At 41.3% G+C, this 18,807-nt stretch overlaps 1 protein-coding gene across 1 annotated transcript in view; it reads left to right on the top strand.

The window, feature by feature from the left end:
* The window catches only part of LOC126482315 (UDP-glycosyltransferase UGT5-like), a 165,894-nt gene extending 147,534 nt beyond the window's left edge, over positions 1-18,360 (top strand). The window contains exons 4-5 of the mRNA XM_050106354.1: positions 12,854-13,073; positions 14,680-18,360. Of these exons, the coding sequence (XP_049962311.1) occupies positions 12,854-13,073; positions 14,680-14,980 (521 nt within the window). The 3' untranslated portion in view covers positions 14,981-18,360. The remainder of the gene's footprint in view (positions 1-12,853; positions 13,074-14,679) is intronic.
* The last annotated feature ends 447 nt before the right edge of the window (positions 18,361-18,807 follow it).

Below are 18,807 nucleotides of genomic sequence, written 5' to 3'. Positions count from 1 at the left end.
CTGGTGGCAGCAGGTGACCCTGAGGCATAGACTGCCTCATTGAGTGTTTCATGCCTTCCCAGTCTCACTATCTCGTCATTCTCCAGTGAAATTGTGACAGTTTTTTCCACCACCTAGCTGAGCTATGGCAACTGTTAAGCTTTACATCTGTCTTCTGCATTTCCCTCCAGCAAACCTTGTTCCTGGCAATGCGAACCCCTGCCCCCTGTGGCTACAGTGGATATTACAAGAACCGTAGCAACTATAATACAGTGTCAGATGAGTTTGCGTCTATGATCTGAAGTCAGTATGTAGTGAACCTGTGCCCCTTCAATTCCCTCCTGAAGCTATGGCTGTCAGGATAAGGATAACACAGGAACAACTGTCTGCAATGAATATCTTCCTCTAAATTGCGCAGTAGCCCTGAATATATTGGCTGCACTGATTGATCAACTCCCTAAACCTCTACTACCTTTGGGAGATTTTAATGCACGTAACACCTTGTGGGATGGTGTCATGCTTACTGGCTGAGGTATGGAGGTTGTAAATTTACTGTCTCAACTCAACCTCTGCCTCTAAAATACAGGTGCCTCCATACATTTCAGTGTGGCTACCCCCACACATTTCAGTGTGGCACATGGCACATACGTGGCCATTGATCTCTAGGTGTGCAGTCCTGGCCTTCTCCCATCTGCCCATTGGAGAGCACATGACAACCTGTGTGGTTGTGACCACTTCTCCATCTTTCTATCACTACCCCGGCATCATGCCTATGGATGTCTTCCCAGATGGGCTTTAAACAAGGCAGACTGGGAAGCCTTTACTGTCTTAAGATTGTGGTTTGCATCTGGTCCCTTCTTTCTGAACTGGAGTCCTTCCCATTACCACCTCTCCTCAAGGCCCATTCATGTACACCTCCATGTTGTACACCTAAGCCACAGATCCTTCTGGAGATTATGCATCACCCTAAGGACTCCATTAACCCTGCAGCTCTTCACTATCACTTCCTCTCAATTCTCAACATGTACTGGGGCCATGAAGTGGTTTACACAGATGGCTCAATGGCTGATTGTCCCATAGGCTTTGGGTATGTTCTTGGAGGACATATTGAACAGCACTCCTTCCCAGATCGCTGCAGTGTTTTCACAGCAGAGCTGGTGACCGTATCTCATGCTCTTGTGCACATCCGCTCGTGCCCTGGCGAGTCATTTCTACTGCGTACTGACTACTAAAGCAGTGTAAAATTATTTACCAGTGCTACCCTCGAAATCCTTTGGTGGCATCCATTCGAGAGTCCATCTCTGCCCTGGAATGGTCCCATCATTCAGTGTTGTTTGTGTGGATCACATGACTCTTTTTGAATCCCAGGCAATGTGGAAGTCTTCCTTGTGGTCATCTCACAAGGAATAAAGTTATCCTCTGCCGGTTCCGCATTGGCCATACTTGGCTAACGCATGGTTACCTCCTGCATCGCAGGGACCCACCTCAGTATCGGTGTGGCTCACAAATGACGGTTGTGCACCTCCTGCTGGACTGCCCACTTTTAGCTGCTCTGCAGCGGACTTCTAACTTTCCCAGCACCCTACCTTCGGCGTTGGGTGACAATGCCTCAACAGCAGCTTTAGTTTTACATTTTATTCGTGAGGGTGGGTTTTATAATTTGATCTGTTTTAGCACATGTCTATTGTCCCTCTGCACTCTAGTGCTTTTAGGGTGGAGGTTTTAATGTGTTGGAGAGTGGCTGGCTCCTTTTTATTCTCATGGTCACCCATCCTTGGTAATCTGCTCTTGTTTTGATCTCTCTGCAGTTTTATTGTCCGATTATGTCCAGTTTAGTGTTTGTTTGCCCTTCTGTCATTCTTGTGGTTTTCTCCTTTCTTACAGTTGTTTTGTATGTCTTGACGGTTTTACTCCAATCCTTGTGGAGTTATTTTAATTGGAACAAGAGATTGATGACCTAGCAGTTTGGTCCGCCCCCCGAACCAACGATCTAAATGATGTGGGAGACTGTATTGCTGCTGATTAATTCATCTCATAAGTTTATCTGCTGTGTTCAATAAACTAACGAAAAAATGCTATTTAGTATGCACTGTACTAATACAAATGAATTAAAACTTACGATAATGTTACAAAAATGCCTTTCTTAAATCAAGGTATCCTAAATTCTCACATATTAGCAAGATAATACTCACTATAAGCTTCACAAAAGTCTGTGTCTGTGTTTAGTCCAGTCACACTAAAGTAGCATTACAGGACTACCGTGGAACTGTGCAAATGTGGCAACAGGGGTAAATACATAACAAAACCAAGTTAATAAATCATTAAGTCAATACAATCAACAGAAGAAAAAAAATCATATATAAAGTGTGCAATTCAGCAAGTTTTTCATCTTTTCATCTACAGGGTACAGAATCAATCTTGTTTCCATTAAGATTAGAACCAAAAACTACTGCAGGCTTCTGTTCGATGGGCAAACACTTTACAACTAAGCTGGTATACAACTGCTTCAGACAGTGCTCCCTTATTGTATCAGTGATGGCTAAGATGGAGAATTCCCAACGTAAATGGTGAAGTAAGCTGCAGTTCCTGTTGGAAGCAAAAAGATGGTTAAATATTTGCCAAATGTATTACATTATGTTGCAAATTCTCCATTAGACTAGTGATAGGCAGAATAAGTTTGCTCAGCCAATGTGTTTCTTGAGCTAGCTGGCACTGAGGAAGTTCCTCATTCAAAGACACAATGTCACCAGCTGCCATGGTATGACCTGGAAACAGAAATATCCAGTAAGGCCAATGAGTTTTATTCGCGTTTCTGTTACAATGACTGTGGTCTAAAGTACAGTCAAGAACAATGTCCAACTGCACCAACTGCAACTTGAACATCCCAAATAAAAAGTAGAGAAAATCAATTTAGCAGTTCTCCCAGGGTTGCCACAAGTTTCCCCACATGAAATTCCTTGATATTTCCCTGATTTCCGGACAAGTTTTAGCATTTTTCTGTGACAAATTTTGAGATCTCAAGGGTAAGTAAAGACATAAGTTGACAAAAAAAGGACTTCTGACTTCCTAAACGTGTGAGCAAAAATCTTCAGTACTAACATCAACATCTTTAACAAGGAACTGTTTTTATATGGAGAAAGCAAGCCAAATGGTATATGTGTTTGCTTAAGACCACTGATGTTATTTTATTTCAACAAAGCGAAACACATTTGGTGACAAAAATATGCATTTTGTTGGAGTCACAAGACAGATTTAAAATACCTTCACTGCTTTCAGAAATAACCTCAGAAAAAATAGGTGACCGCCAATAAAATGTTGGTTCTACAGTGTTCATTATTGCTGGTTATTACCCACTATGTTACATCAATTAATCTATTTCTTTCAAGAAATACATGAGTAGACAGTGTACAAACTGCCAGCGACTGCCACAATTTTCTTCTATGTTATTATCCATACTTTTTAATGTATAAACTACTTTCTGAAATGCCAAAATGTACTATAATAAATAAAATGTCTATAAAATGCTACACTGTAACAATGTACTTGCAGTGAGACATTCGCAATTCCTGAAATCTGAAATCCATCATCCGTGGCCTCTGGCCTGCCTAGGAGCACCACAGTCCTGGGCCCATGGATAAATCACGAAAATCTGCCACACACACACACACACACACACACACACACACACACACACACACACACACACACAGCCACACAGCCAGCCTGTGGGCAGATCGGTGAGACTAGCTCTGACAGGCAGGGCCCGCATGTTAGTGGGAAACTATGGACTTCAGATGGGCAGGCTGGGAAACTATGGTCTTTACATCAGCAGGCTTGATCCATTAGAGACTGCCACAGAAATGGCCCATGGTTTTGGCCCATTGTGGAAGTCCACTCATGTGAGGATAGGTAGCAGCTCACTGTGAAGATGATCGCTGAGCCACAGACAAGCACAGTATATGTACATTACTACGTTCTGCAGAAACGATCAGCATTTGAACCATGTTAGCCTGTGGGTTCAAGGTCAACATCAATATGATGGCACAACATCTACCAGTAAAATGTGCCTGCAGCTCTCGTTGCCACTCTAAAACCAAAAGTAATGGATCAGTGTGACTTGAACAGATGTGCAGGATGTCTTGTAGATGTATGCATGAACTGCACAGTCAAATCGGTTAGTTTGAAAGAGGGCGCATTATTGGCATGAGAGAATGTGATGCAGCCATCTGGGAAGCTGCTGCTCTTGTGGGATGAAGTGTTTTGGTAGTGCAACAGGAGTGTACAGAATGGTTCACAGTGGGCCATAGAACGTGACAAGATGGGTTAGGTTTCTAACCCCCCCACCGGAGAAGATTGACACCTCATCCGAATGACATTGCAGAGCAGATCTGCACCCTCCTTGGCTCTGGCACAGCTGCAGAACTGTGTAACACATTGTACATTATCAGTGGTGACAGTCCATGCCATTTATTATGGCACGGGTTGTGTGTGCATCGTCCACTACTCTGCCGACCTTTGACGAACATGCAGAAACATGCCAGACGGCAGTAGCATATGGAACAGTCACTGGAAACAGGAATGGCACCAGATGGTGTTTTTGGAAGAATCCACATTGTGTTTGTTTAAAAATGATGGCCTTACTTTGGTTTGGCACAGACGGGGGGGGGGGGGGGGGGGGGGTCATTAGTGGCTGTATTCGCACAGGGCATACAGCAGCAACTCAAGGCCTTATGATGTGGAGTGCTATTGGGTACAACCACAAATAACCATTGGTGTGTGTCCAAGGTACTGTGACCAGTGACATATGTGAATGACATCCTGCGACTCAAAGCCATACCCTTCCCACACAACACCCCAGATGCCATTTTTCAGCAAGACAATGCACGACAACGTGTTACTGCATGAAGATGTGCCTTCTTAATGTCAAGACATGCCTTCTTGATGTCACAAGATGTCAGTCTTTTTTTCCTGCCCTGTCAGATGGCAAGGCTTGTCACTGATCTAAAATGTGTGGAATATAGTGAAGTGACAGTTGCAGCATTGTGACCCAATGCCAAATACCACAGATGAAATTTTGAACCAGGTGAATGAAACATGGATGGCTATATCACAGGATGGCACTAGACTCATACATGTGAATGGCATCACAGATGGAACAAGTTACACTACTGGCCATTAAAATTGCTACACCAAGAAGAAATGCAGATGATAAATGGGTATTCATTGGACAAATATATTATACTAGAACTCACATGTGATTTCATTTTCACGTAATTTGGGTGCATAGATCCTGAGAAATCAGTACCCAGACCAACCACCTCTGGCCATAATAAAGGCCTTGATACGCCTGGGCATTGAGTCAAAAAGAGCTTCGATGATGTGTACAGGTACAGCTGCCCATGCAGCTTCAACACAATACCACAGTTCATCAAGAGTAGTGACTGGTGTATTGTGATGAGCCAGTTGCTTGGCCACCATTGACCAGACGTTTTCAATTGGTAAGAGATTTGAGAATGTGCTGGCCAGAGCAGCAGTCAAACATTTTCTGTATCCAGAAAGGCCCATACAGGACATGCAACATGCAGTCGTGCATTATCCTGCTGAAATGTAGGGTTTTGCAGGGATCAAATGAAGGGTAGAGTCACAGCTCTTAACACATCTAAAATGTAACCTCCACTGTTCAAAGTGCTGTCAATGCGAACAAGAGGTGACCGAGATGTGTAACCAATGGCATCCCATACCATCATGCCGGGTGATACGCCAGTATGGCGATGACGAATACACACTTCCAATGTGCATTCGCCATGATGTCACCAAACACGAATGCGACCATCATGATCAGAACATGGATTCATCCAAAAAAATGACGTTTTGCCATCCGTGCACCCAGTTTCGTCGTTGAGTACACCATTGCAGGTGCTCCTGTCTGTGATGCAACGTCAAAGCTAACCAAAGCCATGGTTACCGAGCTGATAGTCCATGCTGCTGCAAACTTCATTGAACTGTTGGTGCAGATGGTTCTTGTCTTGCAAAAGTCCCCGTCTGTTGACTCAGGGATTGAGACGTGGCTGCACGATCCGTTAGTCATGCAGATAAGATGCCTGTCATCTCGACTGCTAGTGATAAGAGGCCGTTGGGACCCAGCATGGTGTTCCGTATTACCCTCCTGAACCCACCGATTCCATTTTCTGTTAACAGTCATTGGATCTCAACCAACGCGAGCAGCAATGTTGCGATATGATAAACTGCAATCCCAACAGGCTACAATCCAACCTCCATCAAAGTTGGAAACATGATGGTACGCATTTCTCCTCCTTACACGAGGCTTCAAAACATCATTTCACCTGGCAATGCTGGTCAACTGCTGTTTGTGTATGAGAAATCGGCTGGAAACTTTCCTCATGTCAGCACACTGTAGGTGTTGCCATCGGTGCCAACCTTGTGTGAATGCTCTGAAAAGCAAATCATTTGCATATCACAGCATCTTCTTTCTGTTTGTTAAATTTCGCATCTGTAGCACATCTTCATGGTGTAGCAATTTTCAATTTTCATGGCCAGTAGTATATAAGGGGCCATGGCAGACCCTGTGCCGCCTAGGTGACAGGACACCTGCTGAACCGAGGTTACTGAAACGCTAATCATTTCTGCAAAATATACTAATGTAGATGTCCTGTGAATATGAACATCCTATCTCTAGTCATTCAAGGTGTTAAGTTTTTCTGAACATAAGTGAATGTACGCTGTTTGATCAAAAGTATCTGGACACCCTGAAAAATACACATTTTTCATGTAAGGTGCATTGTGCTGCCACTTACTGCCAGGTACTCCATATCAGCAACCTCAGTAGTCATTGCCACTTGTCATATGTCTGTACATGAGATTCCCACACTTCTAAACAACCATAGGTCCACTGTCTCCTATGTAATAGGGAAATGGAAATGTGAAAGGACACGCACAGTGCAGAGTCTGACCTGAACCCTAAAGAACACCTTTGGGATGTTTTGGAACGCCGACTTCATGCCAGACCTCACTGACAGACATAGATACCTCTCCTCAGTGCTGCACTCTGTGAAGAACAGGCTGCCATTCCCCGAGAAACTTTTCAGCACCTGATTGAATGTATGTCTGTGAGAGTGGAAGATGTCATCAAAGCTAAGGATGGGCCAACACCATATTGAATTCCAGCATTACTAATGGAGCACCCCACGAACTTTTAAGTCATTTTCTGCCAGGTGTCCGGATACTTTTCATCACATAGTGTATGTCTGCCCTATGGCATAAGTAAAAAAAAAACTTCTGATTTCTACAGTAAAACTTAAACGTCAGCTCACAGTGTATGAGAAATAGAAGACTTCAAGGGAACATGATGAACATTACTGCAGTGTATTGATTTATGGAACAGTGCACAGTGTCATGTCAGAACAAGACTTTAGGGAGAACTCTGACCCAAATTAAAGTGATAAAGAGAAATACTGGTCAAATATAGAAAACTAAAGGGGAGTGAAGAAGGGAACAGTTACTGAGAAAAAAATTCAGAGACCGAAGAAATTAATGTAAATTAAGGCCAGATGGGTGGTGAGAACCAAGGACTTGTTGCAACACCTGTTCCCAACTGTGGAGCTCTAAGAAGATGGTATCTTGGGGGCAGAATCTGGATCATGTTGTAGAGCATGTTCTGCAACAGCATAATGTCTTGTCAGTATACACCCTCTGGCTATGTCCATTCATCATAACAAGAGTTTACATAAAAGCTGGTACACAATGTGTCATTTCACAAGGTAGGAGCCATAGAGTAGGGAACTGGGTGCAGGAGTAGTGTAGGGACTGACAAGGATATCGTAGAAATTGGGAGGGTGACGAAAAGCTATTCTAGTTGCGGTGGGCAAAATGTCACAGATGGACCTCATTGCAGGACATGATTTTAAGAAGCTGATTAATACATAATACTGAGTAACAAGTGGTCTACTCCTAAGTTATTTATGGAGGGATCTTCACTATCAAGATTGGACACAATGGCCAAGGAAATCTGCTTTTGAACTAGGCTGGTGGGGTAATTACATCCAGTGAAGGCTGAGGTGAGAATGATGCTGTTCTGCTGTAAAGAGTCTGCATCTGAGCAAATGTTTGCCTCAAATGCCAAGGTTGTTTGGGAGGGAAAATTTGAAATGGGAAAGATGGCAACTGTCAAAATGTAAGTACTGTTCTTAACAGGTTTAATGTGCAAAGTATGTAGCTTACCCTCGGTGAGGATGAGGTCAACATGAAGGAAAGTGCAGAGGATTTAGAATAGGACCATATGAAATTTATTTGGGAGAATGTATTTAGAGATTCCAAGAATTTCAACAGATCAACCTCATCATGAGTCCATATGGCAAAGATGTCATGAATGTATCTAAGCCAAACTAGAGGCTATGGCTTATAGATCCCAGGAAAGCCCCCTCCCAGTGACTCAGGAAAGGGGTGGCTTAGGAAGGAGCCATTCTGGTTCCCGTGGCCACATGCCTGAACTGTTTGTATGTCTGCCCTTCGAAGGTGAAGTAGTTGTTGGTAAGCATAACGTTGATTAATGGACATTATAGGGTTGGAATCAGGTGGGTGCTGATTGAAGAAATGTTCAGCAGCAAACATACTACATACAATTTGGGATGTTGGTACAAATGGAGGTTGCATCAGTGGTGATAAGCAAGGTGTGTGGTGGGAGTGGTGCACGTTGTGGATGATCTAAAAATTGGCTGGTGTCTTTAATATAAGAGGGAAGTCTTTATACAATAGGTTGCAGGAGTTGGTCAAGTACAGCAGATATACATTCAGTGGGTTCTTTGAAGCCAGCAACTTTGGGACGGCCAGGATGTTTCAGTTTGTGGATCTTAGGAAGAAGGCAAAAGGTGGGGGTTTGTGATTTGAGTGTGATAAGACTTTCTATGGATTGAGGTGTACATTCTTGTGAGGTGCCTGAGATCTTAAGGAGAGACTCTAGGTCAGTTTGTATTGTAGGAATGGGATCATGAGGGCAGATATTGAATGTAGAGATGTCGGGCTGCTGGCACAGATCCTCGCTTACATACTCCCTCAGTCAAGTACCACAGTGGTAGATCCCTTGTCAACCAGGAAGATAATGAGGGAGTCAGTTTTTAGGGAATGAAGAGCCTAAAGTTCTGCAGAGGACTTGTTAGGGTCATTTTGCAGGGACCTGATGAAGGGCTGTGAAGTAGTGCTAAATGTTAGGAATTCCTGGAAGGATTGTAAGGTAGCGGTGGTGGATAAAGTCAGGATCGTGGTCAGCACTGTTCAAGGCAGGGTTCAATATCAGGTTTACTGCTCAAAATGTTTTGGGATTGGGTTTGCAAAGTGATATTTCCAGTTGACATTACATGTGAAGGAAAGTAGGTCCTTCACCAAAGAAGCATGGTTACATTGAAGTTTAGGGATGAATATGAGGCCCTTAGATAATAAAGAAATTCAAAATGAGACAGTGCCTTAGATGAGTGGCCGAGAGCACTGCACTGTCGTGACTGGTTCTTTCGATTATGAGAAGGTTGGTTAAGCTCGATTTGTAGGACAGGAGTGGTGGTTGTTGGTGTGGTTGTTCTAGAGAGCTGGAGAGATATGGGAAGGGAAACAACACTGTTAAGGTAGTTAGAAGGTAGGATAGCTTTTTGAGGTCAAGTCTAGCCTATTGTTGCAATCTGAAGTTCAGCTGGGGGGTTGATACCACCCAAGGAAATATGAGGGGCAGATAACTGCTGGATTTGTAGGAGGATAGTAGTCTGGTGGAGTGGAAATGACAGAAGAGGCATGTAGGTCACATTAGCTGGTTAAGTGGTACAGATGGCTGTATGGAAACTATAAAAGGAAGTGGTGTAGAGTAGGATTACATTCAGAAATAGGGACTTTCAGTGTTAGGCCTTTGGGGGGTAACTCCCAGTGGCAATCAGGTTTCAAGAAACAGAATGTGGAACCTTAGTTTTCCTTCAGTCTCAGCATTTCTTCAGAGTATCTATTCCTTCCTTCACATCACTTTAGTTTTCTATATCTTTTATTTTCTGATATATTTTTCCCCACACCCCCATATCTACCACATACAATTTACTTAGCATTCTGACCTTATTAAATTGTGCACAATGTTTTGTCAGTAATCTGTCTTGTTTATTACCACATCTTTCACGTTTAAGCTCTAAGGTTTTTAAATCTCATGTGAAGCAGTCCTAAATAATCAGTCTTCCTTCTCATCCCATCTGGTAAGTCTCCCCTGACCTGGGATTTTGTGCAGCTTTCCTGAATGCTCCCAATTTCCTGAACCTCACCAATCTCTTTCCTTCACCACTCTTCCTTCCTCTTCATATTTTCTGTTAAGAGGATGACCCACTGGCTCTGAAAGCTTGCATATTTCCGTACCTCTGTATATATTTTCTCCTGCTGCTGCTTCGTGAATAGATTTTTTATCCATCCAATTACATTATGTTCTCAAAAACTGGTTATTTTGGTTGATATATAGAAAACAGTTAGAAATATGAAGTAAAGAAATCCAGGCACAAGTTGAAGGCAAAAGGGAGCTACAATGAAATAGATGAATTATGGGAACATTGAAAAACGTGGAGTATAAGTACAAAGCAGCAATAGTAAAGAAAGTTAAAAGAACAAAAAATGAATTGGAAATCATGTACTGGGTGGTCCATTAATAGTGACTGGGCCAAATGTCTCGTGAAATAAGCATCAAATGAAAAAGCTACAGAGAACGAAGCTCATCTAGCTTGAAGGGGGAAACCAGATGGCGTTGTGGTTAGCCCGCTAGATGGTGCTGCCATAGGTCAAACGGATACAAACTGCGTTTTGTTTTTAAATAGGAACCCCCACTTTTTATTACATACTCATGTAGTATGTAAAGAAATATGAATGTTTTAGTTGGACCACCTTTTTCGCTTTGTGATAGATGACACTGTAATAGTCACAAATGTATAAGGACATTGTATCACCCAACATTCCGCCAGTGCGGACGGTATTTGCTTCCTGATAAATTACCCGCGTTAAAATGAACTGTTTACCAATTGCAGAAAAGGTCGATATAGTGTTGATGTATGGCTATTGTGATCAAAATGCCCAACGAGCATATGCTATGTATGCTGCTTGATATCCTGGACATCATCATCAAAGTGTCCGGACTGTTCACTGGATAGTTACTTTATTTAAGGAAACAGGAAGTGTTCAGCCACACGTGAAATGTCAACCATGACCTGCAACAAATTATTATGCCCAAGTAGGTGTTTTAGCTGCTGTCGTGGCTAATCCGCACATCAGTAGCAGACCAAATTGCACGAGAATCAGGAATCTCAAAAACGTCGGTGTTGAGAATGCTACATAAACAACGATTGCACCTGTACCATATTTATATGCACCAGGAATTGCATGGCAACGACTTTGAATGTTGTGTACAGTTCTGCCACTGGGCACGAGAAATTAGGGGATGACAGATTTTTTGCACTAGTTCTATTTAGCGACTAAGCATTATTCGCCAACAGCGGTAATGTAAACTGGCGCAATATGCAGTATTGGGCAATGGAAAATCCATGATGGCTGCAATAAGTGGAACATCAGCAACCTTGGCGGGTTAATGTATGGTGCGGCATTATGGGAGGAAGGATAATTGGTTCCCATTTTATCGATGGCAATCTAAATAGTGCAGTCTGTGCTGATTTCCTATGTAATGTTCTACTGATGTTACTACAAGATGTTTCACTGCATAACAGAATGGCGATGTACTTCAAACATGATGGATGTCCGGCACATAGCTCACATGTGGTTGAAGCGGTATTGAATAGCATATTTCATGACAGGTGGATTGGTCGTCGAAGCACCATACCATGGCCTGCACGTTCACTGGATCTGATGTATCCAGATTCCTTTCTGTGGGGAAAGTTGAAGGATATTTGCTATGGTGATCCACCGGAAATGCCTGACAACATGCGTCGGCGCATCGTCAGTGCATGTGCGAACATTACGGAAGGCGAACTACTCGCTGTTGAAAGGAATGTTGTTACACGTATTGCCAAATGCATTGAGGTTGATAGACATCATTTCGAGAATTTATTGCATTAATGTGGTATTTACAGGTAATCACACTGAAACAGCATGCGGTCTCGGAAGTAAGTTCACAAAGGTACACGTATCACATTGGAACAACTGAAATAAAATGTTCAAACGTACCTACGTTCTGTATTTTAATTTAAAAAACCTACCTGTTTCCAACTGTTCATCTAAAATTGTGAGCCATATATTTGTTACTATTACAGTGCTATCTATCACAAATTTTTGAAATTGGGCAGTTCTTTTATAGAATAACGTTCGTCTCCTGCTCCACTGTGATCCATATCACCTAGTGGTGCATGAAATTATTATTTGCTTTGAAACACCAAGCAGTGAAGTTCTTTTTATCATCATTATTGCTTTTTGTATACTGTTATATAGAAAAGACATAGAGCAGTGGAGGCTCTATGCATGTGATTAGAGGCTTGTGTGCTTATACAGAGAAAACCTAGTACTTAAGTGTGAACGCACACGTGCACACAGTGAGGATTTGCCATCCTACTGTTGTCTCGATTGTCTTAATTCAACTTTTATCATCTGAAGAACTGCAAGAAAACTGAATATGCAGAGCAGAGTATGTGTTACTATCCATATTTTAGTCAAGGAAAAAAAATTGATATGTCTACAGAAAGTTGCAATTTCGAAGTGCTGAAAATTTATTATTAAGCATAAAGCACTTCAAATTCATTTTCTTAACTTTTGCATATGGTGCACTGTGTGTGTGTGTGTGTGTGTGTATATGAGACTTAAACTGATGACTAAGTATCATTTGAATTTCCATTTTGGTCTGTAGGTCATCCAAATGTAAGAGTATTTATGACACATGGAGGCTTGATGGGTACTATGGAAGCTATATACAATGGTGTTCCCATGCTAGCAATGCCTCTATTTGGAGATCAGCCAAATAATGTTGCAGCCTGTGTGAAACGAGGAGTGAGTGTGGTAGTGCCCTACCAAAACATTACAAAGGAATCACTGCTGACAGCCCTGAAAACTCTGTTGAATGACCATGGGTGTGTATAAACAATTAAATGCTCTCAGTATTACTGTTTAACATGCTTTTTCTGTTAATTGTTTAAGCATAATTTTGTAATTTATGTTAATAACACACATTTAGTATATATCAACTTTTCTCTTGAGAAGAAGAATCATAACTATTCTGTACATTTTCCCTCCAGTTTGTGTAGTTAAGATACATTTTACTACTGCAGACTAAATTACGTGAAAATATGTCAGATAAGGTTGTTAAAGCTGCACAATATTTCAATGAGAGATAGCTGCTTGCCACCTACAAGTGATTACTAATGTGCTGCTGTTGTGGCTCACCAATACATCTAGTGGTTCACTAGAAAAGTGCAAGCACCAAGTGTGGGGCTATAATACCATTGTAGATGATACCTAGAGCCCTCTGCTGGAGAAATGAGCCACAGACCTCACATGGATGGAGAACTCAAAAGGATGTTTTTTCTACCTGTGTTTGTGGCGTGTCCTTTCAGCTCAGCAATCTATTCAAGAAACAGTGTCTCTTCTGCTCCCCAGTGCTAGTGGAAACCTTGCAAGGTTCTGTAATAGACAACCTAGGTTCAAGGAGACCAGGAATAAATAAAATCCTATGCCAATGTGGGAAATCATATATTGGCTAGATGTGTCACACTGTTAAAGATAGCTGCAGTGAACACACACATCACACCAGATTAGATCAGCCAGAAAAATCTGCTGTTGCTGAATACTGTCTGATGTGGGACATAGCATGAACTATGGAGAGAGAAAGATCCTGTGTCTGTCTCTGCATACTGGGAGTCCATTACTAAAGAAGTGGTCACAGTACATATAACTAATCATGTGATGAACAGACACATGGGATTCCAACTTAACAAAGCTTGGGAACCAGCCTTGGTGATAACTAAGGCACTTGTTGGCCACAGATGAGAGAAACCAATGGCTGAACACAGACAGTGAATCAAAGCCAGGACACTTAAGCGAAGTGCCAACACACTGCGTACTTGCATGCTGGGTCTGCAACTTGCAGCCCCATTTTTTCCACTTTGCAAATGAGAAAACTATGGCCCATTTCTCTGCCAGGGGGCTGTGGATGTTGACATCCTCGATGATTTGTGTCCAATGATGATACAGCTCCCACCCCGCATCTTGGTGCCTGCACCTTTCTAGCGAGCCAGCTATTTGTTACTAAGCACCTGATGATGACCAACAGCTGTCTTTGAAATATTGTGTGGCTTTGACAACATAATCTAACATTATCTGATGTGATGCTCATGAACTACTAAACAAGTTAATATGTCAGGGAAAGTGTCAAACAGCATAAGATTATATTCTTTCAAATATTTGTTGTGAAACAAATACTAACAAAGAGATAGAGGGGCTGGCCAGTACTTACCTCAGCTCAGTACAGCCGATATACACAAAAAACAGAACCGAAAATTTACGTTCTATCTATCGGCTGTACTGAGCTGAGGTAAGTACTGGCCAGCCCCTCTACCTATTTGTTAGTATTTGTTTCACATCTTTATATGAGATTTTCCATTAATCATTCAAATATTTGTTGTGTTATACGAAGTACCTGTTACAATATTTTACATGAGATTTGTTCTCTTTCCACAGATATAAAGAGCGGGCAATGAAACTGTCTCGGGCATTTAAAGATACACCAATGACACCTCTGGATACTGCAGTGTTCTGGTCAGAATATGTCATACGGCACAACGGTGCACCCTACCTGCGTTCAGCTGCAGTTGATCTACCCCGTTACCAGTACCTATTGCTTGATGTAACAGCACTTTTGCTACTTGGTACTGTTCTGTCTCTTGTTATACTTGTATTCTGTACACGCATTGTTAGGCACAGTTTTCAAAAACCACAGACAGAAAGCAAAACAAAAGGTAAAAAGAAGAAAGATCAGTAGACTACAGTTTTGGTGGTGATCATTGATGTAATGACACTTACACGCACACACTACAGTTTATCAGTTTTATTTTGACCATGTTTACCAACCACTTTTCAGAATTACTATCAGAGACATCTCCGCAGAGTGACAAATTGGCCCCTAACCATGTCATTTTATTTTAGCTGATGCTATGACCAAGCCTTCAACCACAAAATGGTCAGCAGTCTTAAATAACCTTGGCATCTAGTCCTGTGAAACGTTTAGTTTCCCAGCATACCTGAATTATAAGATGCCCTGTAGGTGGCCATATGCAGTGTATTTTGGAGACTGTTTGGCTCCCTTGAAGAATTTTCCTAAAAAAAAAAAAAAAAAAAAAAAAAAAAAAAAAAAGGGGGGGGGGGGCGGTTTGAAGCACAGCCTATATGCTGATTAATCAATTTTGTGGGCTTCACTACAACTCTGCACTTCATTGGAAAAAGCACTATATTTTATTAAGAGATCCATTTTAGAAAAAAGAAAAAATGCCATTGGTGTAACTCCTGAAAATTTGTACTGTCAGATGCTGAGAACATGAATGATTGTGAAACCATCTACCAATTCACCAAAACATGATGATAATCCTTTCTAAACTACATTCATAAATCTTGCATAACTATATCTCATGATAAAAGTATGAGACTACATCAGTCATGATAAGAATGTAGCCAGAAGGATATATTGTGTGTCTTGCCTGGATAACTCGTGAGTAAAAACGTTGCATGCAGAAGAAATGGTTTTGGGTTACAGACCTGGTCTGGCACACAGTTTTAATCAGCAAGAAAGTTTCAGAACAGTGCACACTCCACTGTAGAGTGAAAGATTGAGTCTGGACAAAGCCAGAAATGTATAGTAAAGTAGCACCAAAATGATGGTATGGCATTGATAAATTCACAAGATGATGAACTAAATGAATTAGTTAACTTTCTATTATAATACTTTTTTATTACCAGTGGAGAGTCAACTGCAATATACAGTAGTTTGAAATTACATATTTGCTCATATTCACAATAAATTAGGACATCATTTGCACTGAACGGCTCTATGTACCTTGAACACTGAAACCAGTCAATAAACATTCAAGGATAATATTATCATCAACATATGTTTACAATTTCTTCAAATTACACTGAGTTTTCTGAAAATATGAAGTACAGATATCTTCAGCTGCCTTATCCTCCTCAGTGCTGAGCTTACATTTTGTGAATGAAAAGTTTATATTGATGATCAGTGCATACTCAGAGGACCCAATATTAAACACTTACGGAGGATGAGAACAATGCCACAGGAGTGTGAAGGTAGAGGTCATTGTCAAATGTAGTCCCAATGCTACAATGAAAAAATATATCACTGTATTGTGCTGCAATAAACAGTCACTTATTCAACAGTGTAGTTGAAGAGTAAAGGAGACCAATCTCCAAATAGAAGTGTTGAGTCATCGACAGGCACAAACAAAAGAGAGAGAAACCGTGTTAGCTTTTGGAAGCATGGAGGGAGGGAGACGCAGTAGACAAGAAGAGGGGTTGGCAGCAGGCAGGAAAAGGAGTTGGGGGTTGGTAGGTAGTGGCTTGGAGAGAGGCAGCTGGTTTTGTGGCAAGGAATGTAGGAGGGAGAGGTGGCAGATCCAAGGACTAGGCATGTGATGCACAGTTGCCAGGGCTGGTGGGGAGCATTCATGTTGGTGATATGGAGACATGAATTGGGAGAAGGTGGTTGGAGGAATGAATGGGAAGCTGTTGGATGGAGAATGTGGATACAGTAGGGTAACAGTGATTGAGGCCAGAAGGGTTACTGGACTGCAGGATGTGTCCCAAGGATAACTACCATATGCATACTTCAGAAAAGCTGGTGATTAAGGGAAGGATCCAATTGGCCACCACCTGGTTTTCTGAATCACATGGCTGGGAGTTATCCTTGCAACACATTGTTTGCTCCAGTAAACCTCCTGGCCTGTTTCTCCATTAACCCATAGTCCCCATGCATTTCACTCTCCATTTTCCCCTTCATTTCTCCAATCAGAACCTCCCAATTCAAGTCTCCATGTCACCTCCATGATGTGCCGCTCACCAGCAGCTACAGCACATGGCCAGCCTGTGCACTTGCCACCTTTCCCTCCAACATTCCTTGGCTGGCTGTGTGCGCGTGCGCGTGCGCTCACCAGAAAGGATCTGTTCAGAGTTAAGAGATCCATCAGGTTTTCTTTCTCTTTTGTGTGCACCTGCCAGAAAATCAATGCTTTTGTTATTCTGTGATCAGTCTCCTTTACTCCTAAATTATTTACGTTCTTTTGCCAGAACTTCCCTCCTGCATTTATTCAATGGTATCGGTTTTATTACTATATTAGAGCACATGCAGAACACATTCGGGCCCAAAATTACTAAACGTGAACAATAATTACCTTTATTTCTCAAAGACATTCTGACACTGCAGTAAGCAGCTTTTTTTCTGCTGATGCTGCCACCTAATGGAAACATTTATAAACAAAAATCAGTGATCCACTGAAAGCATGTGGTGTAACCATTATGCAACAATCATGCACAGTGAATTTAGTCTATTCCCAGAGATATAAAAAGAAAATTTATATGTAGCACATATCATAAGGATGGAGGAGGCTGAAATGCAATGATGATTCACTAGAAGACAACACACATGAAGATAGAAAACCAACACTTATGCAGTATTAAAAAAATTTAACATGACTTTTATAGTCAGCAGGAGGAGAAGGAAGGAAAAAGAAAAACAGAATGGCATCATTAACTGCTACATTGCAAAATGTCAGTAAATATGCTGAATTAAGAGCCCAAAATCATACAAAATATTACTTGAAAGAGGTGTTACTATTAAGAGTGTCTGTGATAATTTGATATTTTTAGTCAAATGAGCCTAAAGGAAAAAGTTTTCATCTGTTGTACTGATGTGAAATAGTTAGGATGTATTGCGGGTTAAGCAATACAATAAAAGCCCATGCACTTCAGCACTTGTATGAGTTACCTTGCAGAGAACTATAGAAATAATGCATGCACTGCCAGATGTATAATTTTCTTCTTATACACACTGTATATGAGGAAAATAAAAAAATACATTAACCATATATAATTTTATTAATTTTCTAAATTGTTTCAAAACAACACTATTTTCTTTTTTGAAATCCAAAGAGATGAAGACTTAGGAGATTACTACAGACTTTTGCATTAATGTAATGCTGCTGTGATATATGCAAACATATTGTACAAAATAACAATGTGCTTCATGTATTTTTCATGTTCCTACTTCACTGAAATGATATTTTTAAATTGTGGTGTAACTTTGCTTACAGTGTTTCAAGTAAAAAAATACATTTTTCAGATTCTTGTTTTTCAGTACTTAATTACTGAATTTATAGACATAGAAAGCACTAATGAATTCCATTTGTGTGTGATTTACATATCTGCTTATATATTTAGGAGCAGAACACAACCAACTAGTGCAGAACTTGTACATATGTGGGGGCTATTCGGAAAGTAAGGTCTGATGGTTGCGAAATTGAAACCACTGTGAAAATCAAAAGCATTTTATTTGCAACAGTTTGCTTCACCTTCCAGCTATTTCTCTAAATAGTAACTGCTTTGACTTAGACATTTGGCATAACATTGTTCAAACTTTCCAGTACCCTTGTCATAGAAGGCAGTCACATGTGCTTTTCACCAGTTCTCTACAGCTCACTGTGTGTGTGTGTGTGTGTGTGTGTGTGTGTGTGTGTGTGTGTGTGTGTGTGTGTGTGCGCACACACACACACACACACACACACACACACACACACACACACACAC

This window comes from Schistocerca serialis, chromosome 5, assembly GCF_023864345.2.
Source record: "Schistocerca serialis cubense isolate TAMUIC-IGC-003099 chromosome 5, iqSchSeri2.2, whole genome shotgun sequence".
Taxonomy (NCBI): domain Eukaryota; kingdom Metazoa; phylum Arthropoda; class Insecta; order Orthoptera; family Acrididae; genus Schistocerca; species Schistocerca serialis.
Note: the sequence above shows the minus strand (reverse complement) of the source record. Positions and strands in the feature narration are given on the sequence as shown.